At 37.4% G+C, this 27,347-nt stretch overlaps 1 protein-coding gene across 14 annotated transcripts in view; it reads right to left on the bottom strand.

Annotated features, from left to right (window-relative positions):
• Window positions 1–1,794: 1,794 nt before the first annotated feature.
• The window catches only part of HERC1 (HECT and RLD domain containing E3 ubiquitin protein ligase family member 1), a 109,329-nt gene continuing 83,776 nt past the window's right edge, over window positions 1,795–27,347 (bottom strand). For 12 of the 14 annotated variants that reach the window (XM_087744463.1, XM_087744464.1, XM_087744473.1 and 9 more), the window contains 27 exons: window positions 27,023–27,150; window positions 23,662–23,789; window positions 22,218–22,418; window positions 20,482–20,612; window positions 19,217–19,416; window positions 18,614–18,728; window positions 17,919–18,065; window positions 17,283–17,384; window positions 16,071–16,244; window positions 15,486–15,779; window positions 14,658–14,723; window positions 14,374–14,499; window positions 13,687–13,825; window positions 13,043–13,224; window positions 12,131–12,286; window positions 11,481–11,603; window positions 10,786–10,888; window positions 9,933–10,102; window positions 8,431–8,569; window positions 7,975–8,144; window positions 7,423–7,592; window positions 7,065–7,230; window positions 5,655–5,731; window positions 4,985–5,237; window positions 4,624–4,776; window positions 3,326–3,631; window positions 1,795–2,453 (listed from right to left, as the gene is read on the bottom strand). In XM_087744463.1, coding sequence (XP_087600589.1) covers window positions 2,268–2,453; window positions 3,326–3,631; window positions 4,624–4,776; window positions 4,985–5,237; window positions 5,655–5,731; window positions 7,065–7,230; window positions 7,423–7,592; window positions 7,975–8,144; window positions 8,431–8,569; window positions 9,933–10,102; window positions 10,786–10,888; window positions 11,481–11,603; window positions 12,131–12,286; window positions 13,043–13,224; window positions 13,687–13,825; window positions 14,374–14,499; window positions 14,658–14,723; window positions 15,486–15,779; window positions 16,071–16,244; window positions 17,283–17,384; window positions 17,919–18,065; window positions 18,614–18,728; window positions 19,217–19,416; window positions 20,482–20,612; window positions 22,218–22,418; window positions 23,662–23,789; window positions 27,023–27,150 — 4,305 coding nt within the window. In that variant the 3' untranslated portion in view covers window positions 1,795–2,267. Of the gene's footprint in view, window positions 2,454–3,325; window positions 3,632–3,943; window positions 4,073–4,623; window positions 4,777–4,984; window positions 5,238–5,654; window positions 5,732–7,064; window positions 7,231–7,422; window positions 7,593–7,974; window positions 8,145–8,430; window positions 8,570–9,932; window positions 10,103–10,785; window positions 10,889–11,480; window positions 11,604–12,130; window positions 12,287–13,042; window positions 13,225–13,686; window positions 13,826–14,373; window positions 14,500–14,657; window positions 14,724–15,485; window positions 15,780–16,070; window positions 16,245–17,282; window positions 17,385–17,918; window positions 18,066–18,613; window positions 18,729–19,216; window positions 19,417–20,481; window positions 20,613–22,217; window positions 22,419–23,661; window positions 23,790–27,022; window positions 27,151–27,347 lie in introns of those variants that run through there. The other 2 variants (XR_015701448.1, XM_087744476.1) reach the window with 2 other exon arrangements.

The following is a 27,347-nucleotide window of genomic DNA, read 5'->3' as shown; positions in this document are numbered from 1 at the left end:
CTGAGCAACAGAAAAATGTCAATCAGCAGATTAAAAGGAATGTATGCACAATATAATTATGGTGAAAACAAACAGTAGGATAAAATAAAAATAATTAAGTGCTTGACAGTTTTAATGATGCTAAGACAGAACATTCAAAGGACAAGCACGATCAATAAAAAAAAAGTCTCAATTAAAGCAATCAAGCACAATCCTTTAATCAACATCGGTATTCACCAATATCAACATCCTCTTTCACTTTACTGTAAACTGCCTCCAAAAATACCCTCATTACCCAAGAAGCCAACTGCATAGTCCACACAAAACTGTAATTTTTAGGCACAGTTCTATTATTTTCTGTGCCTGATTGAAACAGACTGACAAATTAGTAGCACTAATTCAGAGTCTAGTAGGCAATACTACAGGACTTTATATAGCAGTTTCCCCTTTTATTTGTAACCTTTTATTTTTTATGTATTACACCTATAAATTCAGACTAAGATGTGAATATACTCCCCCACAGCATAGTGATGGGACACAAAAATCTCAGTCCAATCTGGAACCATAATACGTAATGAGGCAGGAAACTAAGTCTGCATGATTTCAGAGCCCTGAGTCCCTCCTTCCCCAAAACTGCTGAAAGCCCCCCTCTAGATGTTTCATGTTGCAGTCTCGTTCTTGGTCACGCCTCAAGAACCTTTTGCCTTTTTCATGAGCCAACAACTAGTCCTAACCGAAAGAACTTCACCAGATAAAAGCCGGATCTGCAAATTTTTACAGCTTATCTATCAAGTCAGCCCTTTGACCACGATTAGCTGGCAGCAATATACCAGTTCAGTCTCGGACAACCGGGAAGTTTCCCTAGCAATTCCTGCTAACATGCAATGATCGCATGAGGGAAGACAACAGGAATTTCTACCCTCTTCTCCAGACTCAGATAGACCAGTCTTGTCCAAGGTGAGATTACGTTAATAAATGTTCTCGATAGCCCTCAGGCCCCAAGGAGTTCAGTGAGAATGGGGGGCGGAAATCAGGGCAGAGCAGCAGTGACTCACCTGGGGACAGACTCTACCCTTTTCCTCAGCCCAGTTAAATCCTGCTCCTGAACATCAAGCAGCATTTCTGGTTTGACACAAATCATGTTTTTGATAGAGACACTGGCGAATTATCTATTCTTCAGCACTTAGCCCTAAGACACAGAACAAAAATGTCTTTGTACAGTGCATTACTGTCCTAACCAAATATGAGCATTACAGTGTAAGCCACACCCTGCTGATCATAATACAATTACAGCTGCAACGAAATGAGACCAAACATACGAAATTTACTAAAATCAAAGGCATAAACTAAGGATGTATATAAAATCCATAGCCTCAACTACCACCCTGTCACTTTCGGTTTCATTTTTTTGTACTCTGATCAGGAATCAACTACATCAATCTGTATATTGAAAAGGATTTTTTTTTTTTTTTTGACAAAAGATTTAAAGGTTTCTGAGTCAAGGTGGCAGTATGTTGTTATTGTCAACAGCTACTACTCTGGAGGAGAAAAATGTTTAAATGAAAATCAAGAAGGAACCAAGGACAACGTTAACTTGTATTGAAGTGCGAGGAATACTCGAAAAAGCCAGTACCTCAAAGACATTAAGAATGCAGAGCACAATACTACACATCAGATTTGCTGAAGATAAACATTTTAAGATGCTTCAAATGTCACGTCCTGTCTAAACACTGTAATACTATAATTTCCTGAGACAAAATATAAAAGTAAGAAGACTGAGTAAACCAATCACAGTTCACAAATGCATACAAGCAATCAATTCTTGAATTTGCTTTATTTTTCTCTGCATAAGGAACCCTGCACAGGCAATTCAAATTAAAACAAAATAAATATGTGAATATTCATGTAAAACTGTCCTTGCTAATGAACAATTATACACAATGTACAACTCTTCATGTTCACTGGGAGGGCTTACAAATGTACTATTCCCAACAAAAACGCACCAAAATGTCTCCATGCAAACTTATCAAAAGTGACCAAAAAAGGAGAAAAAACTTACTGATCATACTTTTTTTGTTTTCTTTTTCCTTTTTTTCTTTTTTACAATCACAAAAAAATAAAAACATCTAATTTTTTGTTACATTTAGAGTAACTAAAATGTGGCCACTGTCTATTAACATGTTTTTATGCTCCTAAAACATCTATGGTTACTGTAAAATTATGTCAACAATGAATTAGACTTAGGGCACTATTTGTAGTAAAAGGAAGATGATTTTGTTCACAGAATGTTAATAATCTGTGTCTGAGCCCTCTGCATTGTCCACATTCCGTGAGAGCATATAATTGTCCATATCTATAGACCTGCAATTATTGATTGCATAGCGCAAACGCTCTGCCATGATTAGTTGACTGGAGTAAGGTGGGAGCCTCAGTTGAAAGAAACAAGTCTGTGAGGTAGGCAAGCTGTCGTAAGGCTGTGGAAATGGATAAAAGGTGGGACAGTTAAGTTGTGAATGAAGCAAAAAATGCAACATATCCATATTTCATTGCTCCCTCCCTTCTCTGCCTCTATCATTTCACATTCTATCTCAAAATTCCTTTGAAGAAGCAGACTAGCCTCCCTTGTTTACATCACTTGTTTCGTCCTTAAGTACGTGCGAAACTAATGAAACCCAACTATTTGAAAAGTTCATCACACTACCATTTAGCAGCCCACTGGAAGATACCAAGCAACATTAAAATTACATACCATGGTGTGCCTTTAACATGAGGCAATTTGAGAGACACCTAACCAAAGATGACAGTCAAACCACTGTTATCTTGGATTTTGCCAAGTTTTTGATTCATGTAGTTCACAGAAAATGTGCTTTCACTGCACAAGACCCAAAAGTAATGCCAAATGAATGCATCCTGTATGTAAAGTAATATACTGTAAACTCATTACAGTGGTTTTAAGATGTTAGGGTTCACTAGTGGTCACATGTTGCTACTTACATGGATTTAAAACGTTAAAAAAAAAGTGAAAATTATCAAATGAAAAAAGGGACTGCAACAGAAAACAACTGCGGACAAGTTACAATAAAAGAAGGTTTGTTTCTTGTGCAAGAACTTGTCTTGACCTCCAATCATATAACTATAGTAAACATATCCAATGATTTAAGATGCAATTCATGCAGTGTATGTACTTCTACACAATTAAAATGTTTGGTTTTAATAGCTTAGAGCATATCCCATCCCATACTCTCTCTGTAAATTTACAATTATGGAAACCCATCTCCCGTTGCCAAAGGACAGATTATACTAGACAGGAATAAAATAACCCCCAAAAAATGAAAAAGCATCTTACCCTATCAACCTTCATTATTTGGAATCGCTGAGAGATATCAGCTGTGTTGGCTGGCAATCGAGATCTTCCTGACACAAACCTCATGAAAAGGACTCTCTCCTCATTTGAAAATTCTTCAAGGGTATGCCAGAACCACTGTACTAGCTGATGCTGCTCATCAACTTCTCTGTATCGCACAACTTTCTTCAGAACGTCAACTGATATTTCTGGCATTCCACAGACCATTTGCTCCAACTGCTTGGCAGTCAGAAGGGACAACAAAGGAACTGGAACAATCCAAGACATTCCTTCTCTTACAGCAGCCACCTATTGCCCAAAAAAGAAGAGATGCTTGAAGTGCAATTGTCTTACCTCTGCCACTTACTGTACCACCCAAATGCAAAAGAAAGATACCAGCTTAGAAATGGGATAAAGAGATAGAATTATAGAACATCTGCCAAATACAACCTCCCACACATGCATCCCCTGTAAGGGCTGTATCCTCTCTCAAAATCCTGGAGAATATTACAGGTATTTTTAATTGTAATTGCACATTAAAGAACATGTTTTGATACAAAACAGAAAGTACAAGTTAGGAGCACAAATGATGATGGCTAAACCAAAAAACTCTGTATATACCATACATCTGAGCTGGAACAGTGTCATATTTGTAAGAAGCCTGTACTTGTTCTAGAAGACTTAGGATTTGGTACCTCTCATGAGAAACTTGCTTCTCTGATGCAGATAATATCATGCATGCATCTATATCTTGACAAAAAGGAAAAGAATTTTCCTAGCATGTAATTAGTACACTGCTTTCACAAGCTTCACTGTACAAATGACAAAACATACAAAAGTATGCAAATAGGTAATTAACACATCTCAAAACATATAATGAAATATTTGTAGTTTCTGTGCTAAAGCAGAAGAGAAATAGTTTTAAGTCAAACAAATGTTTGTCAATAATATTTACTTTAGCTAATCTCTATGTTGCTATAATGTCCAATTACAGAGCACAGCATGCACAATTGCAGGTTATTTTCTCAAGTGGGGCTGACAGTTGCAGTGGGGCTATTGTAATGAAAGACAAGTTCTGATTTCTAATGCTCTTTTGTCAACCGAGCAATTACTAAGAAAAATAGGATTAATTTAAAACAAAATCCCCAAACAGTCTGTGGGGGAAAAAAGGTACAGGGATTCAGGCAAGATGCAGAAAGCCAAGCTTTTCTTATTCCCTAATAAACTGTAATGGAAACTTGCATAAATCAAAAATACTGTTTGCATTAACAATGGGGATAGGGTCACAATGAGGTTCTTACCTGACGGTCCATTTCATGCAGTCTGTACTCAATTGCCCTCTCCACATATTCTTTCCTGTTTGAAAAGGTAAGTGGGATACTGTTCCCTCCAGGGATTATGGGAACCATTTTACCATCAGCACTTTGGCCAACAAAAGAATCTAAAGGAATCATCTGTTATGCAAAACAGGAAAAGTATGTTCAGCGTAGGTCACTCTCGTGATCTGAGTTTAATATTTAACTATCAGTCACATAGAAGTATAATAATACATATGAAGTGCTTGTTATCCCAATAACAGAGACATTGAATTATATAAATACTAAAGGTCAATCTGATAAAGTAACTGCTTTCAGAATAAACCTAAAAGCTTTCGTATCTTACCTCATGGAAATTTTCTTCAGTAATCCCACTGTCTTCAATGTGAAGAATGCTGTTGAGGGTCTGCACATAGAGCAGATCTACCTCCTCCAAATCCTCCAAGATGAGTGGGATACAACAAAGTTGCTTCCAGACCATTGGAGCCAAATGAAGATCTAATGGCTTTTTTGTACGAATAGCTACACCCATGAGAATGCCCAAGAACTTAAATTGCATCAGATGTTCATCTAAACATGCTGAAGGGTTAAAGAGAAACCTGAAAGAACAAAGAATCAGTGAAAATACTATCACTTCTACACTACTTCATTAGAAGTAAAAGATAAAACATTTCTAAGCACAGCATAGTAACTGTCAACACAATTATCAGCAAGGGGTGTCCAAATAAGATTATTGTTATCTATAGCTGTTAAAGTAACGGAGGCTGAGATAGGCAGAACTAATCCTGACCACAAAAGCTGGCATTCTTGATGTTACTCTGAATTCTGCCATCAGCAGTCCAGGAAGTTCATGTTAAAACCATGCCCTCTCCTCCACAATAAAGTAACATCACAACCTGAAGGAAAAAATATACCAGAGACAATGAAGTCTCATCACTTGGTATAAAATAGTTAACAGAAGATTTTAATTGTCACCCACTAACATCCGCAATAAAAGCAAATCCTGGACAACTTACCTATCCCTATTGTAGCCTACTTCAGCTGTAGCATTTGGGGAAGGAATAAGCAGGTCTACTATTCCAGTTTCCAGCTCCTTAAAAATCAACAACAAAAAAGCCTTCTTAGACACAGAGATAACAAACCTATTACAGAAATATTATGACATTACAGCATTACAAGATAGAATATTCCATTATAGTAACGAATACGTCTTACAAATTAATGTGAAACATTTAAGGGAAAGTAAACATGGTAGGGATGATTTTTAGTAATAAAAACACGTTTATTTCAAGACCTGCCCTTACGTCAGACTATAATGGTTATTTTACTGACTGCTCTGTCATACATTCCTAGTACCTGTTTCAGAAATAATCAGAAGCCGTAAGCTATACACCCTACTGGTGCAGCTTTTTCAAGAACCAAAAATGAAGGAAATTTTTCAATGAGTTCTGTTCTGAGCCCTCATCACACCTCATAATTAATGTCAACTGTCTAGGAAAGAACCCCAAAATTACACCTCAAGTCCTTACCTGAATCAACCCTACTCTAGTCTTAGAGGCTTCAGAAATTCCATTGACAAAGGAGTTCTTCAGTTTCTTCCACCCTGTATCCTCATTCTAACTCCAATGCCAGCTCCAGCACTATCCATAGCTGTTGCCCTGTCCCAGACTAAGCAGATACACTCATTATCCTCACTAATCCTCATTCTTTGGGTTTTGAGGCTCCTGGAAAATTAAGGAACAACCAGACTTCTCCAGGCAGCACTTCTCCAGGCAGCACTGTCCTGAGTCCTTCTCCCAGCTACAATCATAGTTGTGTCACAGGGCTGAGACACACCTTTAAAACTGTAAGCAGTACATGTTAGCATTGACCAGCTTTATCTCAGTCCTGGTAGTCCGAAGGCTTCAGCTTCCAGGTGAATCTGACAAGACAGCTATGTTGACAATAGCAACAATATCCTGGTTACAGACAGGCAAAAATGTGCACTTTCTGCTACTGATCTCCTTTCCAGCACTGAACCTGAGAGGTGACACGTATGAGAAACACCTGTGTGAGGTGTTTCTGTATTGTATGCACGGAATGCACTGTAATCAAGGAATACAGTACAACTTCTCTTATAGAAGGTATTGACTGGACAGAATAGGGGGCTGCAAAATGCTCCCATAATGTGTAGGGGCCATCTCAGAATTCCAAGGGGCCTACTGCAATACTAGTTATAGTGTGGCCTTATGGCATCTCCTTGCCACAATCTAGGAAAATTTCTTTATCCTCAGAGACATCCCTAAGTAGGCAGCTCTAGTGCTGTGGCTCAGGACTGAAGAACAAGTATTTGCTAAGCTGCAAAAAGGAAATTCGAAAACTACTAAAAGACATCAGAGAGGACAAAAATTCTACTCACACATTTTGAATTAATAGACTTTTCATACCTGACACATTTCTGTAATAGTGTCATCAAACACTCCACCTGCATCATCAGCCCCTTCTCCAACCAGTTTCACTTTCCAGGCACGGGAAGGCAGGCGAAGGTCTGATGCATTCAGCTTTACCACTTGTCTTGCTATCTGTACAAAAATGGGCTTGCATTTCCGACCTCTTTCAAAAAAACAAACAAAAAAAAGACGACACAGCCATTCAATGTAACTCATAAACACATAAAGGCTACTGAAGTCACTTGATTAACAAAGTTGTACAGAGAGAGCTCAGTACGCCAGAAGTTATGTAAAATGTACGAATATCAGGTATTTGTTTGAGGTCTAATACAATGCCTGTGAAAACAATACTGACCTGGTTGATATCCTTTTCACAGTAATCTGTGGCCCATAGTTTTTCCCCTGAACCATAGTTTTTCCTATAGAGCGTACCATGGGGAGTGTGTATACTCGTGGTGCTAGCAGGGGCCTTAGCTGTCCTTGAACTATTCCCCATGTTCCAGCATTGTAGTGAGATGTGCTGTTCTGCAGTAAAGCAGTATGAGAATAAACATGTTAATAAAGCATATTAATTCCGTTCTTTACAGAATAAAAACATTCATAATAATCACTAGCACTTCAATGCTTCAGGAAACAGACAGGTTAGCACTTTTTGTTTTTAGCTCTGAGGCTAGCAAGCTTTTGGAAACTGAAACATTGACAAATCAATGTTAGCATAAGCAAAAATACAGAACAATACTTGACAAACTTTGGTTTAATCTGGATTTACATTTTTTTTTTTATTTATTACAAAAAACCTATAGAACCTATTACTAAGATCCATCTTGATCTGGTCAGAAACTCTCTAGCGACATGGCATAACAGAACACAGCTAAGCTGTTTTTTTTTTTTTCAAATGGAATTTTACCTGGTTATTGGGACTGAGGTTAAGTAATCTCCATGAAGAGTACATGAGGTCAGAAAAGTGGTACAGCAGTCTGAGCCTTGCTCTTACTGTATGAATGCTCACTTCTTTCAGTGCCCCATACTGTGGTGGAATGGCATCAGGTAAACCAAGCTGTAAAGGCACTGAAACACCTACCACAGAAAAAGAAAAAAGCATTATTTCATAAAGGGCAGCTGTACTACTTTTGGCTGGGATGGAGTTGACTTTCTTTGCAGTAGCTTATGCAGTGCTTAGCTGCCTACTGGAGTTAAACCACGACAGTAGCAAAATTAAGAGACTAAGATAATTTGAAAACCTGCATGGATATAAAACAAAACAGATTTTTTGTCCCAAATGTTTAGAAGTTTTGCTGCACTCATCCCCCAGGAAACACAAAAACTAAATTAAATGACCATACAAACAATCTCAGTTCTTTACCTGGAGCTCTTGGTGGAACAGGCGGAGCTGTCCAGGCAGCACTGTGGCAACGTCCTGCTGAAATCTGTCGAACATTCTTTCCTTGCAGGACTGTTATTAGGGTTGGTTCTCTGACATGGTTGGTATGGCCCAGTCCAAGCTGACAATTTATAACAGATGTAAAAGGTACAAAGAAGAATCAACAACTGGGATGGTACTTCTAAAACTCTCTAAGCAAAAATTCAGAGCAAACAGTAAAAAATGGTATTCATCTACAGCTTATACCGGGATAAAAAATATTTACCGTATGTATCTTTTATTATGCTAGCATTTATCTTTTATTTTCAATAGGATGTTTTATCCATACTCAATGGGAGTAGCAGATCTAGGTGTCAGAGAGACCTTAAAATAGCTAGAGACTTTTTGCAAGCTCTTTTGCAGACTGAGGAACTAATCTATGCTGCTAAATCATCTATGTTGCACAGTCTTTCTCATGCATAGTCAGCATAGCTCATATGTCTCTTCTGTGCCATTTAAATACCTTTTTTGTTCTAGCACACAAATTCCTACAGTAGTTTATAAAAACACAATTTGTGTAAAAAGAAAGTTTGCTGAAGCTGTTCATTTTACTGACAGTTTCATATTCTAATTTCATATTCTAAAAATTAAAATGTTGTATAAGAATATAGGTTTGGTTTTTTTACCACTTCATATAAAACAATTTGTAAAACAGGCTGTCAGAATAACAATTCTTTGATTTTTTTTACCCTAACAATTTTTTCTCTTCCAGAGACACAAAGTAAGCACCCTATAAAAAAAAAACAAAACCAAAACCCAAAGAGGTTCCTCTCAGAAATTATTCTAAACAACTTGCTCAACAACCCTTCTCAAAAACTCAGTCCTAGAATACCAGAGGATGAAGTCTGCCCAAACTTCCTGAAACACCAACAGCCAATATATCAAGAGGCACTTGTAGCATGGAAAACTGTCAAAAAGCTGAAGTCCTTTCAAAAATTTGAGTTACACACAGGGTGAGGGAGAAAAATGGACTTATTAGGGCAATAGTAAAATTAGGGTCCCAAAGAAAAGAGAGAGAATTTACTATTTACTAAATTTTTCCTGACTTTAAAAACTTACTCCCTGAAAATTTAATTTATATTTTCTTTATAAAAAGCATCTAAAAAGTTCACAACTCTGACTGACACCAACCATAAATGTTATGCTGTTGAAAAAATTCATTACAGCTCAAGAATTAGGTAAAAATTTGTAATTTTTTTAAAAAGCTTTGATTAAAATAATTTGGATAGAATTTTTCACTGCTTTCCCAAACTACTACCATGTAAGAGTGTAGGAAATAAAAAACAAAATATTGGAAATGCCTAAAATGTTGTTATGGCTGCGAGGGGGAAGCAGAACAAAAATAAAAGCTTTCTTTTCCACCAGACTGAAGATATTCCAACCACATCTGTAAAGTGCAATTATAGCCTTATAAAGGTTAGAAATAAACAGGGAATACTACATACCTGCCCTTCAGAGTTGCTACCCCAAGCATATACATCCCCTGTAGATGATAAAGCTAGCGTATGCTCTGCTCCTACAGCTATGTCTTCAATGAAGATTCCTGACAGTACTGGAACTTGTTGGGGTCTGTTGTGATTTCGAGCTCGACCTTCTGGCAAACCTATCAGGCGATCTAAAATTGCAAGCACATGTATATACATGTAAAGAACATTAAAAAGTCAATTTTACTTGCAGGCAGAAGTCAGGGAGAGACAAAAAACAATTCTGCATACTCTTGGAGCTGGGACACAAGTGCAATTGGTTAGAGAGAATTCTAGTGTATGTTTCCTACAAAACAGTGCTTCCTACAGTGCTCATCAATATTGCTGAAGCTGTTATTTTAAAGTCTGAAACAAGATCAAATTCTATTAAAATGAGACTTCTAGATCTAAATGTAGGGTTTTATAATACATGTGAATTAACTGACTTGAGAAGTTTAAACACATTTAATTCAGTGCACTTGGAAATTCTCCTGTCCAGATTTTTAAACAACTTGTGTAGGCACATGCTTTATTAGACAAAGTAACCCAATGTTTTTGGACATGTGAAATTCAATGAAGTTTTAGGAAAACACTTCAAAAAGTAAGTTAGTAAATTGAAAGGCTATCCTGAGATCAAACTAGATAGAGCTACAAATCTGGATTTTAGGCCTATGTTAAAGCTGCACCATTGAAGTTCCAAAATGCAGATTACATCAGCACAAATCTAAAAAGTAGCATTAGGTCAGTCTTATAAGTATGTCTTAATATTCTTCCTTTTCACTTGAGATACACACAAACCTATAGATGGAAAAGTCGAAATACCAGATTGTCCTACCTTGTCCAAAAGTATACACATGACCATCTTTTGTCAGTGCAACAGAGAACTGGGTTCCACAGGCAACTTTTTTTATTCCAATTCCACAAAGAATATCCACTTTCTAAGGGGTAAGTGAAAGGAAAAAGAGCTATGGTATTATGAGGATATGAACAGAAAGCAAACAAGAATTTAATCTGTAACTCCTGCTTCCAAAAAGAAATCTGCAATTCCCACTTGCAATGCATACTTTGTAGGATTACTCTAATTAATGCTTGTAAATTAATACAGGAAACTGAGAGACAGTTTTCTCTTTTTCTTTAATGGAACTAACACCTTATTCTATACACAATGATTCAAAATACCTTTTATTTACCAGGAGTGAGCGGGGAGTGGCATGGGAGGAAGTAGATGAGTGTGTAAACAACCTTCCTCCCAAATTCCAAAATAAGAAAGGTTTCTTCTTTAAGCTAATCTTAAGATTTTCACTATTTATATTGCCACTGAGATAAAGTCACTGTTATTTACGTGAAATCTTTTGAAGTATCAGGCTCAGCATAACATATCATCAGAATTATTTATGCTAAATTGCATCAGAACAGTATAGTGGATGGAATTAATAATTTAACTTCTGCAAATTACACTCTGAACACTGTGTAACACATTTAACAACACTGAAAATTTATGCAAAGAATAATTTCTCTATGAATTCTAACCTGCGGTGAGGATTTTGCAGTGGAATTTCCCAAACCAAGTTTACCATAATCTCCATCTCCAAAAGCCCAAACCATTGAGCCATCTGTTGACACAGCTACAGTATGATTGAGTCCACAGGCCACCTGGTTGAGAGAAATATGTTATTACCACAGGTTTTGCTAATTTACTACTAACTCAAACACCCCAACTATCTTTAAGAAAAGAAAAATTTTGTTTTAAAAAATAAGTATCTTTTAAAACCATTAAATCCTCCATTGCTTATTACAGTATTTTAAAGATAATTAGGACCACAGTAGTATTTTTTAGGTATTTGCTTCCTCTCAGCTCCTAGAACCAAAGGATAGTATTATGCTACACATGCTCATTGTTTAAGAATACAAAATAGCACATAAATTCATGCTTAATAATACCTAAATCTTGAAATGTTAAAATGTTAAAAAACACGGGTAGTTTTGCAGAAACAGGATCAAAAGAGTCAGGAAAGTAATTATTTAAAAAATTATGCGCAGTCAAATTCTGCCATCATAATCAAAATAATAGCCAAAGTTAAAAAACAAAACAAAACAAAACAAAAAAACCAACACACTTAAATATGTTGAAAACATCAGCTTTAAACAAAGATACATTGCGAGTTTTAGATAAACCATGCCTGTCCAATCTGGTAACCTTCCAGCGCCGTTACTCTTTCTGGAAGTTTCTTATTGGAAGTATTTCCAAGTCCTAATCGACCATAATCACCATTTCCAAACGTAAAAAGTTTGCCATCTGCTGTCACCACAGCTGAGTGTTTGAAGCCACATGACATCTGGAAGCAAAACAAACATAATTTTAAAATACATTTTAAATTTTGGGGGAAAATTATATTCGCTATTACATGTAAATACATAATACTTTTTCCTCCCCTAAGCTAAATTCACTTTATAAAGAGCTAAAACACAGATATTTTACTATTAATGATTTCTCCAACAACCTGTTGTTATTATTCTCAGCAGTAACATTGAGGAGGAGCAGGACAGGTGGGTATTTGCATGAAGAAAGGCTTTCAGGTGTTATATTTATTTATGTATTTATTTTTACCAATTACTATTTTCTGCAAACAGATTGCTTTTGTTGTATGAATATATTTTTATAAAGAAACCTCCAGTCAAAGCCAAATATGTTTTTGTGCATTGTTATAATGCACACTTAGTACTTAGGAGGAGGTCTCTGTGACTAGTTTTGTAGGTCAAAGACACCTGACAAGGACCAAGGGAAACTCCTAAATTGTGTCTGTATTTTGACAGTCTTTTGATCATCCCTCTATTCCATGCTCTTTCTAATTTTTAGTCTTCTCCAGTAACAATTGTCAATTAACATCACACATCAACAATGAGCTCTGTGATATTAATATCCTTCAACTGGAAATTATCATCTTGGTTCATAATGCACAGAGAAGTAAAAAGTTGTCTGTTCTCAGTCAGCATATGAATTCAAACTGTCGAGACTGACAATGGTTCTAGAACGTTCCTAGCACCAGGTTACCAGGCCTGTAGTTCATAGGAGACAAAAAATATTTTGGAACCTGCACCACTTCTTCTCCTTGCAGAGCTTCTATTTGTCTAGGCCTGCGCTGTCTGTCACTGTTCCCATGTCCCAGTTTGCCATAATCTCCATCTCCCCAGCTAAAGACTTCCCCACTTTCTGTTAAAGCCATGGAATGTCCATCAGATCCACAAGAGGTCACCAGCTGTGTTACAACAAAGCCTGTTAAAGAAAAATGAGAAAAAAAGTTCAGAATAAACTATAATAAGCTCTTAACATATATTTATCGAAGTGCCCCTAGTGGTAGCCAATTAAGTCTGGAGAAAAACCACAATAAGAGTCTTCTTGTTACAGCAATTTATTTGTTTTTATTTTGAAGAAAACTTTTGTCTTCGCACGTACAACCTATGCTTCTGGCCTGCCATTAGTTTTGAAATGAAATATTCCTATCTTGAGCAAACACTTTTACCTGAAGCTTTCTTAAAATTAAGGAATTTTAACATATTACTACTTAAATCTTAGGGAGAAATAAACATAGTTTATTAGTTCATTTTTTTAATTAAAGACTACAATATTTTAATGTGTACATCTGCAAAAATAGCATCAACACAAATAATTATATTAACTACCAAAATGCTTATTTGTGTTTTATCAATCGACTTATTTCAAACCCAACAATTTTACCTTGCAGTGCTGAAATGACTGTTAACACATGAAGATCATCAGAATTTCCTTGTCCCAGTCGCCCATAGCTCCCTTCTCCACAAGCCAAAACCGTGCCGTTAGCTTGAATGACAAAAGTACAATTCTGACCACAAACAACCTAGTTTAGAGACATAAAGGAGTTTCAATGATTTTTGTGTTAGATGCAGCAACATTGTAATACCTGCATTACAATGTACAATCTTCTTTTTACATTTTTTTTCTTCACAATTGTATCAAGACAACAGACTCTTTTGTCACACTGCAAATACCTGTGTGACAACCCTATTAACATAAGACTTCACTCACCCCATGTTTAACGGAGTTTTGTTACCCAATCACATTTAGTTTTGATGTTTCCATACTGAATGTCAATGTTATTTCAGAAAACAAAATTGGCACATGTATTATGTTAAAGCTGGCAGGTATTTTCAAATCACACTCATATAAAATAATTTTGCTTTGTCAGATTTCAGTGGCTTCTTGGTTTGAATTTGTCATATAATTAAAGACTTCCTCTTCAGTGAGAACACTTGTTTTGGGGGTACTTTATAGTAAATTCGAACAACAAATTGAAAAGGCATTTAGAGAGAGATTTTGACAAACTGTACAAACAATACATGCCGAATCCCTAAATATAGAAGCACATGACTGTTTTTAAATGTTCACCTGCTGCGCCTGAGAGAATGAAGGTGCTGCTACTGGTATCATGACATTTCTACCAGCTTCTGCTAACTGTCCATGTCTTCCTGCTCCCCACAGATACACATCACATTTGCCTCCCAAGTGCCAATCCTATGCAATAGCATGAAAGAATACTTTAGAACAAGAGTACTTTCAGTAGCTTATGATGTTAAAAAAAAAAACAACAAAAAAAAACTTAAAAAAACCCACCCATCCAACCAAAAAAAAAAATGCACCCCCCCCCCCCCCAAGCCATCAGTTTTACTAACCTCTGGCCTTGACGTTGCCCAAGACATTATCTGTTCATCCATACCATTAATCCATTTACTGTTATCCTGCACAACAAAAGCCACAGTTACCACTTTCACTTCAAGAGATGCACATTATTTTGCTGTTAGGCAATAGATATTTTCCTTTCTAACTAAGAACAATATTGACATTCAAATTATTCTAAACAGTATAGCAGTAATAATGAATGTATGCAGACTCAAATACTTTATTTTCGTCCATAGGCCAAGTTTATTTCCCTACTACACCTATCTAGCAATGACACTGTTATCCATTACTTGCAATCAAAATAAAAAAAGAAAAACAAACAAAATTCATGATGAAGTAATCTTTTCCTATTTACTGATGCTTAGGGCTTTTTGAAGTTTTAATTGCAAACACTGGCTTAAAATGTTATAAGCTTGCTGATAAAAAATTCTTAATCCAAAATTTCTGTTTTGGTTTACACAAGTCATAAAGGCAATTGACAAAGGCAAAATAATTCAGTGTAGAAAAGTGACAAAACGTTACTCTAAAAATAGCATTGTAAAGGATCTACATTTCTTGCTTCTATCACATAGGAAAATTACTGTCACAGTTTTGGGTTGTTTTGTTTTTTAATATGCAACTGACTTGCACTTGTGATTAACCACACAGGGAGCAATCTTTACAGTATATTCTAACCAGTTAATTAAAAAAATAAACTTACACTTATTGCTGGTGCTTATGTTAATGAATATAAATCTTTACAGTTCAGAGACGTTAACTGCATCATACCATACGGTCAATAACAATATGCTTTACTGTTGAAACAATATAGCACATTTTACCATTAGGAGAGTGAGCTCATCCTCTGGAACAGGCTCCAAGTCCGGAACAGTAAAGGATTCTGGGAACTGTGCTCCCTTGGCCAGGGCTTCAGCAGCTTTTATGGTAGTAGAGAAACACTCTAGCCAGGCCCATTCTGTGGGATTCCAGGCTGAAGGATCAGGGAGGCAGTTCTGGTGATGAGGTGGTACCGGGGGATTGCACAAGAGCTGATCTAGGTGAAGGCCCACAGCGAGTGATGCCAAGCACTGCATATAAGGACTATGAACAAGCTGGTCTCCACAAACAACATGGGGCTAAAGGTAAGGGGAGTGGGAGAGACAAATTGAACATGCAAAGTTAGAAATTAATCACCTCAGAAACAGGAGTCCTTCAAAGCTAGTCCTATAGAAAAATACTTTCCTCTATACTTAATCGAAGTTTTTCTAATATTTTAAATATTCTCAGATTAGGAGACTACTAGCTTTGAGAACACTGAGACATTTGCAAACAGGATTCTCTGTGGTGAAAGCCTGAAACCAGCTGTGATTCAAACACTGACCTCATGTCAGACATGAATTTTAAATGTTCGCATTAGCTCTTCTTACCTTTTCATAAGCATACTGTTCCTGAAGCATTATTGGCAAGCGTTCCAAGAAAGCTCGCATGCAAGGAGCCATATTTAATCCCAGAACTCCTTGCTGTTTCAGTGCAGTCCTACATGTCGCAAGGACGTGATTGGAAGATATCCACTCTGATGTACAGTTCACTACCAACACATCCTGTTTGACAGCAGTCAAAAGACACATTAGAAATTAAAAATTCATAAAGCAGGATTATTCAGCTCTGTTGATTTATCATCAATCATCTTAGTTTCCATAGGGGCCAGAAAACACATAAGCTTGAACATTTTTGTCTCTGTTGGTGAATAATCTGCTCACAAATGCTACAGAGTAGCCATCTCCCTTTGCCACTTCCTCACATTCCCATGGCAACGCTACCATTATCACTCCAAGGAAGAATACAAACATGGTAATAAACAGAATTCATTTCAGCGAATGCTGTAACCTTAGTTTAGTGTTTAGTTTAGGTGTAACCTTAGTTTAGGATTTGCCTTGTAATATGACCTTCAATATTAGGTCTGAATTCAAAAAAGACTTTCAAAGAATCCCAAAATACTTAGAACCACATGCAGCATGACTCTACCAACAGGAGTCTTAACTTGGGCCATATTTATCTTCATTCACAAAAAATACCATCTTTTGGAATAATCAACTGTTATGAAACTTCTGTTCAGATGCCAGCAGTTCTTGACATAGCAAACACTGAAGTAAATTCTGCTGCTCCTCAAAAATTTCTGAGGTTGAGGCTGCTTTAGATTAAGTTAGATCACTGAAGTATCTTATTTGCTGGGGGAAATGAAATATTTCTTCATGCTGCATAAAGGGGGGGAAAATCTGTCTTCTGCCTATTTTCGTTGTCCATGTACGGCTGCTGCCATTGAACAGATAAGCTGATGCAACCAGTGTGCAGCAATCCTTTATAACCACTGGCTCAGAAGGATTCCACCCTGCCCCTCCAAATTAAACATGTGATACTATTGAAAAAAACCAAACAAGTCTTTTTAGGGTCAGGTGATAGTTGAAAGCCAAGCCAATGTGTCTTGAAAACATAACAGAGTTAGATATTTCTATCTGCAAATTGCTAGGGGGGGGTAAGAAAAAAAAAAAAAGGAAAAAGAAAGGAAAAATACAGACAGACAAATGGCATTTTCTTTTGGTAAAAAATCTGAAAGAAATTATTTTAACACATAGTGTCACCTTTGATCTGTTAGAGCAAGCAGCTACTCCAACTTCAGGTATCCATACTGCAGTCTGTATAGCTCCAGAACCTATCACAACGCTCTGCAATACTGAACCATCCTAAGGAAAGAAGTGTTTTGAGTCAGTGTGTATACACAGCTACTTTTCTGTTTAAATGCATACAAGCACATTCCTAAGGGATGATATTTTCCCAAGCTGTTCAATAACTATTTAAAAACTGAAATGTTTATACTAAAAGCAAAAAAAATCTAGCATTTTTATCATACTAAGGAGATTGCATAACTAAGGATTTAGAAGTGTTTAATAATACACATTATCTGACTCTTGGAAAAGTTCTCAAAGAGCATATTGTTCCTAAGTATAAAGAGAGTGTGACTGGTTCTGCAAAGCCTAACTAACATGACCAAGCTTACAGAATGAATCAATAGTAGAACTATAAAATACTTCAATATTAAGTACAATTTCAATTTATAGTTTATTATTTATTATTTTATACCATTATTTTATATCATGCTTTCTCTAATGTTTCTAACATACAGGGGAGGGGAGGGTGAGGAAAGCTAGTCTGATGCCTTGGCCATTTTAGATACTCATACTAAAAAAAGAATCATGCCACATCAAAGATGATCTTACCCGTAAAGACCAAATATTCATGAGACCACCAAGTCCACCAGATACTAATGCCAGTCCATCAGGACTGAATGCAACAGTCCGAACAGGAGTAATATGTCCTCTCAGTTGAAATACACACTTGACTTCTACTGCTTTTCTGTATCCATCCTGCAAATTATTTCATAGTTACGGAATACTGTGAACTATTTACAAAAAACAGAATAGCATAACAGCTTCTGTATTCTGCAATAAATACTGATCATCCACAGAGATGGGGTAATTTCCATAAGATAATAAAAAAAGACTCATACTATGATCATATTTTATAGATTTATCACTATCTTTTCTCCCCTCACAAAACGCCATCAACATTGAAGACCACATTACAATTTACGTAGGTGAAATTAATATCGACTTAATTTTATCTAAAAACAATTTTAAACTCTTATTAGATCTTAGCATAAATTCATCAACTTTAAAAAAGAATGAAAACAGATCAAAATATAATCTTTAGCCAAATCAAATTCATTTAAACCTGTGATTTTTCATTTGCTGTTCTGAAAATACATACACATATACAAATGCAATATAATCTTTTTTTAGCAAATATCTTCTCTCAGGAAACGTTGAGATTCAATAACTCACTCATACTCTTCCCCTCCCCCAATTTCAGACTGAGCAAAGAATTTCTTAAACACCAAGTTTACTCCTTTTACCTTGGCACTTGTTTCTTGGTCCCACCATCCTTCTGAGCAAGTTGAGCTGGACTGCAATGTGATTACTATGTCCTGGGGAACAGTCCAGACACACACCAAACCATTGTGGCATCCTCTACAGGAAGTCAGGATAAATCAGAAAAACAAACTAAAGGTATTAACCAATAAAACATCAGTAGTCTGGTATTAACTTAAAATACCAGTAGTCTTCACCACCTTCTTAGAAAACTATATTGCATCAATTAATCTAAAGTGGAAAGGCACGTTCCCAATGGATAAATGCATTTTTTTTCCTATTCCCCCCATCCCTTAGCTTTTCAATTTTTACTAACACCACATTCTCAGAAAAAATATCTGGATGAAACAAAAAAATTTCAAGCAGGACCACCATACACAGGTCTCATGGCATGGAGAAAAGAGCTGGTAACGTGCCAGAGCCACTCTTTCCATTTGAATTCTGAAGTCTTATGGATCTCATGACAACTGGCTTACTGAATTAATGTTATTTTAAAAAAAGACAAAACTTTTCTTTCCTCTGGACGCTGAAGACTAGCAGAAAAGACCTGCAAAAGAGCTATAAAAACAATTTAAAAAATTACATACGTAGCTAGTAAAAGCTGCAATTTGGGTCCCTTCCCTGGAAGAGCACACCAGGCAATGCCATTCACAAGAGCTGGGTGGGACAGTGAATGCAGACGTCTCCAACATCCTCCCATATATCCCCAGAGTTTCACTGTTTCTTCTTTGGCACATGTCAGGAGAATCTTACCAGTTGGATCCCACTTCATACTAACAATCATATCCTAATGGATTTAAAAAAATTAAAAGTTGGTATGAAGTAACCCAGTAAGAACAGAGAAAATTTAACTCTCGGAGCTAATGTAATATTTAATTATTAATAACAAAGAACATTTTATTCTCAAATAAATCATTACAGAGATAGTGAGTTGCAATTATAAAATCATAATGATACTTTTCAGAACTATCAAATTAAAATAACATCCTAGGTTCCTGAGAGAAACTAAAGGGAAAGCACAGAAAAAACCATTCTCTTTTCATTGCATGCCTTTCTTCATTCCCCCCCCCCCCCCCCCCCCAGAAGTAGACAATTTTTTCTTCTTTTTTTTGTATTATGAAATTGTAGTGTGAATTACCTTAATGGTACATGGCTCATAAACATATTAGGCAACGGGCCAGATGTAGGTTTGAGTCTCTGACTTAGGTAGGAAAGTGGAATAGCCCGTAGTGGAAAAGGCAAGTACAGTTTTATTGTCACAGCATGCTCACTTCTGTGACTCCCATGCTTCAAATACCAAGATCAGTTCATAGAAGCACTCAAGGTGCTTTTATTACACTTACACTTGAGGAATTCTCCTCTTACCCTAACAGATCATTTACGAACTATTAATGACTTATTATTACATACTAGCCAAGCAAAGCATCTAAACTTTTGCAGCTGCATATTTAGAAAAACATCTTTTGCTTTGCACAGAAACTTAAGCTTTACAAAAACATGTGATGTAGCCAAAATTAAAATTTATTATGAACACTTTTACAAAATAAAAGAACTACAGTCTTAAATCCAGACATGCATAGTTGTGTCCTTAAAACACTTCTGTAACTCTATGTACATACACTTCACAGTCTCTAACAGTAAAAAAGGCTATAAAATTTATTTTTCCTTTTTTTTAAATTTGGTAAACTGTTCTTTTAAAATATATTGTGTTTAATATGTGTAACAGAAATAGATATGTGTTCTTAGAATAATTTGCACTTGACTTTATAAGTAGCTTTCAAATACAGAAAATAGCTTAAACATATCTTTACCTACAAAAATTATACATTAGTTTTAAAAAGACTAACTCTACCTTATGTGCATCAACTAGAACAATTCCTCCTTTTTCAAGTGGTTCCTTTGTTCCTATTAGCAATTTTCCATCTGAATAGCCGACTGCAAATGGTCTGTCTTCACTGAACCAGGCAAGGCATGTGACACACACTACGTAAACAGAAAACACAAAAATTAAACTAAATTGAACTTCACTCCTGCCAAAGAGGTTTTTGCAGTGCGATTGTCTAAAATATGAAGTGTGTAACAACTTCCCCCACCACAAAGGTTACGTAACGTATTTTTGGTCTGAAAATTTTCTTGAATTGGTACAGTAAAGTTAAAACTGAGTGCCACTGTAATGACATTTGTTGAGATTATTTTGTAACAGTTTTTTCATTCTTTTTACTAGAATAACTGAATTTATATTCCTGACATGGTGAAAAGAACTACACTAGGGAAAACAAAAAAAGTAGACTGAATGCTATACATGTATCTGAGATAGTATCAGTACAGGCTGGGGGATGAAGGGATTGAGTGCAGCCCTGAGGAGAAGGACTTGGGGGTACTGATAGATGAAAAGCTGGACGTGAGCCAGCAATGGGCTCTCACAGCCCAGGCGGCCAACCATATCCTGGGCTGCATCAAAAGCAGTGTGGCCAGCAGGTCGAGGGAAGTGATTCTGCCCCTCTACTCTGCTCTGGCGAGACCCCACCTGGAGTACTGCGTCCAGCTCTGGGGTCCTCAGGACAGGAAGGACATGGACCTGTTGGAGAGGGTCCAGAGGAGGGCCACAAAAATGATCAGAGGGATGGAACACCTCTTCTATGAGAAAAGGCTGAAAGAGCTGGGGTTGTTCAGCCTGGAGAAGAGAAGGCTGCGGGGAGACCTTATTGCAGCCTTTCAATACTTAAAGGGGGCTTATAAGAAAGATGGGGACAGACTTTTTAGCAGGGCCAATAGTGATAGGACAAGGGGTAGTGGTTTTAAACTAAAAGATGGTAGATTCAGACTAGATATAAGGAAGACATTTTTCACAATGAGGGTGGTGAAACACTGGAACAGGTTGCCCAGCGAGGTGGTAGATGCCCCATCCTTGGAAACATTCGAGGACAGGCTGGATGGGGCTCTGAGCAACCTGATCTAGTTGTAGATGTCCCTGCCAATTGCAGGGTGGGTGGACTAGATGACCTTTTAAGGTCCTTTCCATCCCAAAGCATTCTATGATTCTGTGATTCTATGATAGAGATGCTGCTAAGAAAAGCATTGAGAACAACTGCAGCCTTTCTTAGCATGTAGATATTGCCTCGTTTGATTGTGCCAAAAAATCTGCACATTTCCTGAAGAAGCAATATGCAAAACCACACAATGCTACCAAAGATGTGCTACTTCATGTCCCCTTGGACTGGAACTACAAAGGAAAAATGGCAATAATTCAGTAATTCAAATGACACTGACTACATGCTTTCTATAGACAGAGCAGACGCTGCGGGGAATCTATACTGATTTTATACAATGGCAAACAATGTCAGGATTTGATTAGGTTGCTACAAACTGTTTGCCTCTGCTGTAGGGGAATCAGGGTGCAGATGGAGATCCCACAGACTTTTCTCCTCCCATGAACGTAAATGAATGATGCTTGCAGGTAAAGTACCAGAAATCATATCCCATGAACAAAAATAAAAAATTGATATTATATACTTGCTTAATAAAAAAAAAAAGGGGGAGGGTTGTCATAATTTTAATTTCTACTTAAATACTGATACAGTCACCTACCATCCTTTCTGTAGCAGTGTTCCAGTTCTAGCCGGTGCATGGTTGAAATATCTACAACTTCAATAAGACCAAGAGATCCATCCATACGACCAATTAACAATAATTCTGGAGCATCTCCTGTCCATGCTGCAGCTGGCCCTTCTTCTGGCCAAGCTAGAGCAGACACCCAGTGAGGCTGAAGATCTAATAATCCTTTTCCTCCTAGGAGCCCAAAAAGTCTTTTAAAACTACTTCATCTTCATAAAGAAAAGAAAACAACAAAAATACTTTCCATGGGAAAACATCAAGAGACCTTATTTAGAGCTAGGACGTACTACAAATTCATGTAAGTTACAAGCCTATGAAGCAATGGTCCACTAATCTACGCAGACACAAAATCTAGCTAACAAATCTCAATTTCAAGTTATGTAGTTTTGTCAAGGAAGGAAGCTAAATTCTTCAGTACTCAGTAAATTTATACTTTTCCTGTGGACTGCCTATTAACACGGGCAGTATAACTGGTGATTTTCATATGCACAAAACAACAGAATGAAGTTTCAGAGATTACAAATGACAAAGTGATTAACAGTCTTCCTCTCACAGGAGTTCTAAAGGTATTATGCTGGATTAGTCAATTGCAGCATAAATGACAGTAAAAATGTAAGAGAATCCACTTAAAGATGCTCACAAACCGAACCAAGGAATTGGAAAGGGTCTTTCCTGGATCAGGTTCAGTCCTCTCTTATCACAATGCAATCTCATAAATTTAGCTAATTCATTCAATTCATTCTATAGTATTTCTTCCCCAGGTGTCATTCCTCCTTATAAAAGATGAGATCACAATCTTTTGAAAATTAGAAACTTTCTTGAAGTTATTAGTGGCCAATTTATTTACATTTCTTCTTGTGTCAACACAACATTTGCTTACAGAGCTGCTTTTTCTCCCTGGGCTTCTCCTAGAGTTTACCTTCCTAATGTATTTATTTATAAGCTTCCTTCTCAAAGACTCTTTTGTTCAAATAAATAAACCAAGCTCACTCATTCTACACTCATTAGAAGACATTCCATCTAGCTGATCACTCTAGCAATCCTCTCCACCAGTTTCAGCCAATTTTCACATTCTCCCTGTTGCAGGTAGAAAGGTAATTCTTGGCGACCATAGGAAGATAGTATTTACAGACAAAAATTGCTAAGAGTGATCAAGCCTCACACCTATACACTTCTGATTCAACAAGGACTCATATGCTGCTCAGTCTTCTACTGAATTAATTGTAAATCACACGTCCATTTGTGGTTAGTGCCTTCCTCTAATTAAATAGGTTTACAAGATATTATGGAAGATGGTAGGCATTTAAACTGGACAGCACAGACAGTTAAATATTTGGGTAAACAAATATTCAATAACTTAGCAGCTTCCCTAGAAATATGTTGTACCATAAAGTGTCACAGGCAGCTAAGAACATACCATTGACTTGCCATATGTTCACCATCTTTTCTGTAGCTCCAGCCAGATACTTGCCACTGATGCTCCAACAAACAAGAGACAAACTAAGGTCACTGGGTGATCCCAGACTTTCTTCAGAATCACCTTCTCTACAACAGAATAAAACAATGCAATTTAAAAAGGGCATTTCCCTTAAGCAGACAGGAAAACATAGAATTAATGAAATATCTGAGTAAAAATGTGGAGTCCTCCTGCCATCACTGCAGATTTACATAATAAATTTTTCTGCTCGTAGTTCTACATTATATCTAAAACCACTTCAAATTACAGAATGAGATACCAGTTATTGCCACAGGAAGAAATCTGAAGCTAGGTTTCAATTAGAAAAATAAGTTTAATTAACTTTACCTATTATATCTCAAATTTAACAAACTTAACATCTTTGGCGAGGGCAAAACTTTCTAGGCAGTCATGAAATGAAACAGAATAGCTTGGACAAAAGAAATGAAAGAGGTACATCTTGGTCTCAATTCTAGCTTAAACTCTTCCTCATGTTACAGTGTTGTTACACTGTTCTGAAATTCTATTTTAAAGTTTGCTTTGGCTAACTCTAACAGGACCACCGGTATGTTTTATTGCCCTTAAGGTCATACACAACAGGCACAGTTTTTACTGATTTTAGCAACAGGAAAATGAAGGCTATAATATTGCCAGGATGCGTATTGTAGGCCAAATACTGCATCACCCCTGTATTTTTGAAGATATTGGAGGCATACCTTTGGTGTGTTCCTGATTAAGCCAAAGACACTTAATTTGTGAATACAGCAGGTAACGGGATGTTATGACTATTATTAACAACATTAACTTACTATCATAACACATGTAACAATATTAACATAAAAAGTTAACATAACAGATAGTAATACTGTATCAGGGAATAGTAATCTAGTAGCATTTAGCATTTAAATAACATTCCTCCAAACTCAGAAAAACAAAAAGTTCTCACAGAAAGAGAAGATAATTCTATCAAAAAGAAGGGATAATGCCTTTTCATCTGCTCATCTCTTAAGGGCTAAAAAACGTAATTTTACCTTTAAAGATGAACGGGCACTTACCCACTGCAATAAAGAGTAAAATTGAATTGTGTTGCATTTGTATTGAAAGTCATTATTGAGATTGCTAGCAATGAAGCCCACGAGAGTGCTGAATTCTGAATCTACTGTACAGGAAGCACACTTTACTGCCACATGAATAATCTGAGATCTCTGTTAAAGGAAGATGCTGCTCTCAGTACTATCTTCTGAAGTCAAGTTACATCATTCCATTTATTCCTTTTAAGGCAGCATCTAACAGTAGCATGCAAACAAGAACTAAAACGACCACTAAGAAATCATCCTGAAAAAACCTTGTAGTTCACTATTGTTTCTTCATTCTCCTGAGATAAAATCACATAAACTGTACTAAGAATTAGATTTTAGTCTTTTCTTTTTCTTTCTTCTTTTTTAGATGCATCCAAATGATACAAAAGTACTTCCCAGACACTCTTAGGAAGAAGAATTACACTCAGTTCCTGAATCCCAGAAGTCACAGATTCTTTGTCACACTTGACTCAAACCACCACACTCGTAATTACCACGTTATATGTTGGAACTGTCCACTGGAACCCACTGAAGGGATATTCACACTTTTTTCATATGACAGTCCCTTACAGTTTTTATTTTACCCGTTTCTCATTATATGAGTTAATTAAGAATATCTTTAAAGAGCTTTAACATGATCTCTTTATACTGGATTTTATCAGTTTGATACTTAAGTTCTGGTTTCAGTTTTAAGGTATTTTAAGGTCAGAAGGAGGATCCCGGGAACTACAGGCCTGTCGGCCTGACATCGGTGCCGGGGAAGGTCATGGAGCAAGTCATCTTGAGTCCCATTATGCAGCAAGTGCGGGACAACGGGGGGATCAGGCTCAGCCAGCATGGGTTTATGAAAGGGAGATCCTGTTTCACTAACCTGGTCTCCTTCTCTGACAAGGTGACCCGCTTAGTGGATGAGGGGAAGGCTGTGGATGTTGTCTACTTGGACTTTAGTAAAGGCCTTTGACACAGTCTCCCCACAGCATTCTCCTGGAGAAGCTGGCTGCACACGGCTTGGATGGGTGCACTCTGCGCTGGGTTAAAAACTGGCTGGACGGCCAAGCCCAGAGAGTGGTGGTGAATGGAGTCAAATCCAGTTGGCGGCTGGTCACGAGTGGTGTTCCCCAGGGCTCAGTACTGGGGCCAGTCCTGTTCAATATCTTCATTGATGATCTGGATGAGGGGATCGAGTGCACCCTCAGTAAGTTTGCAGATGAACCAAGATGGGTGGAAGTGTCGATCTGCTGGAGGGCAGGAAGGCTCTGCAGAGGGACCTGGACAGGCTGGACCAATGGGCCAGGGCCAACTGCATGAGGTTCAATAAGGCTCAATGCCGGGTCCTGCACTTGGGTCACAACAACCCCATGCAACGCTACAGGCTGGGGGAGGAGTGGCTGGAGAGCTGTCTGGTGGAAAAGGACCTGGGGGTGTTGGTTGACAGCTGCCTGAACATGAGCCAGCAGTGTGCTCAGGTGGCCAAGACGGCCAATAGCATCCTGGCCTGTATCAAGAATAGTGGGGCCAGCAGGACCAGGGAGGTGATAGTGCCCCTGTACTCAGCGCTGGTGAGGCCGCACCTCGAGTACTGTGTTCAGTTTTGGGCCCCTCACTCCAAGAAGGACATCGAGGTGCTGGAGCGTGTCCAGAGGAGGGCAACGAAGCTGGTGAAGGGTCTAGAGCACAAGTCTTATGAGGAGCGGCTGAGGGAGCTGGGGTTGTTTAGTCTGGAGAAGAGGAGGCTGAGGGGAGACCTTATTGCTCTCTACAACTACCTGAAAGGTGGTTGTAGCAAGGTGGGGGTCAGCCTCTTCTCCCTAGTAACGAGTGATAGAACGAGAGGAAACGGCCTCAAGCTGCGCCAGGGGAGGTTTAGGTTAGATGTTAGGAAAAACTTCTTCACCAAGAGGGTGGTCAAGCATTGGAACAGGCTGCCCAGGGAAGTGGTTGAGTCTCCATCCCTGGAGGTATTTAAAGAACAGATAGATACGGTGCTTGAAGACATGGTATAGATGGACTTGGCAGTGATAGGTTGACGGTTGGACTCGATGATCTTAACGGTCTTTTCCAACCTTGATGATTCTATGATTCTATGATTTAATTTACTTTGTATGCCATAATCACAGCAACAGTCCCAGAGAAAAAAATGAGAGAATGTCTGTGCAGGAGATATTGCAGGGTTGGCTCTTTTCATTATTTTGCACAATTACACCTTAAATTAAATCTCTGACTATTATAAAGAATCAACTTACAGCTTGTTGAGCACACACGTTTGTTGCAATGAATACTGCTTCTTTGTAACATTCCACACTCTTATGGTGCCATCATTTCCACTAGTCGCCAAAAGTCCCTTTTTATTGCACCAAACACATGTCATGACCTACAAATACCAAAGTAATCATGGCAAAACTGGAATTTAAATCTCAAGCTTAGATATGTTTGTTCACTAATATTAAGCAAACATTAACCAATGGGAGAGAGTATTAGCTATGTTATTGAAATACACTGTAACAATCAAACAAGATATATTTTTCTAGTTTTACAGTATTGTGTACTGTAATTAAGCACGCTTTATAA

The sequence above is a fragment of the Nipponia nippon genome, unplaced genomic scaffold, assembly GCF_047370975.1.
Source record: "Nipponia nippon isolate SJK-2023a ecotype South Korea unplaced genomic scaffold, ASM4737097v1 scaffold_9, whole genome shotgun sequence".
In the NCBI taxonomy this organism is placed as follows: domain Eukaryota; kingdom Metazoa; phylum Chordata; class Aves; order Pelecaniformes; family Threskiornithidae; genus Nipponia; species Nipponia nippon.
The sequence above is the reverse complement of the archived record's forward strand: the minus strand, read 5'-3'. Positions and strand labels throughout refer to the sequence as shown.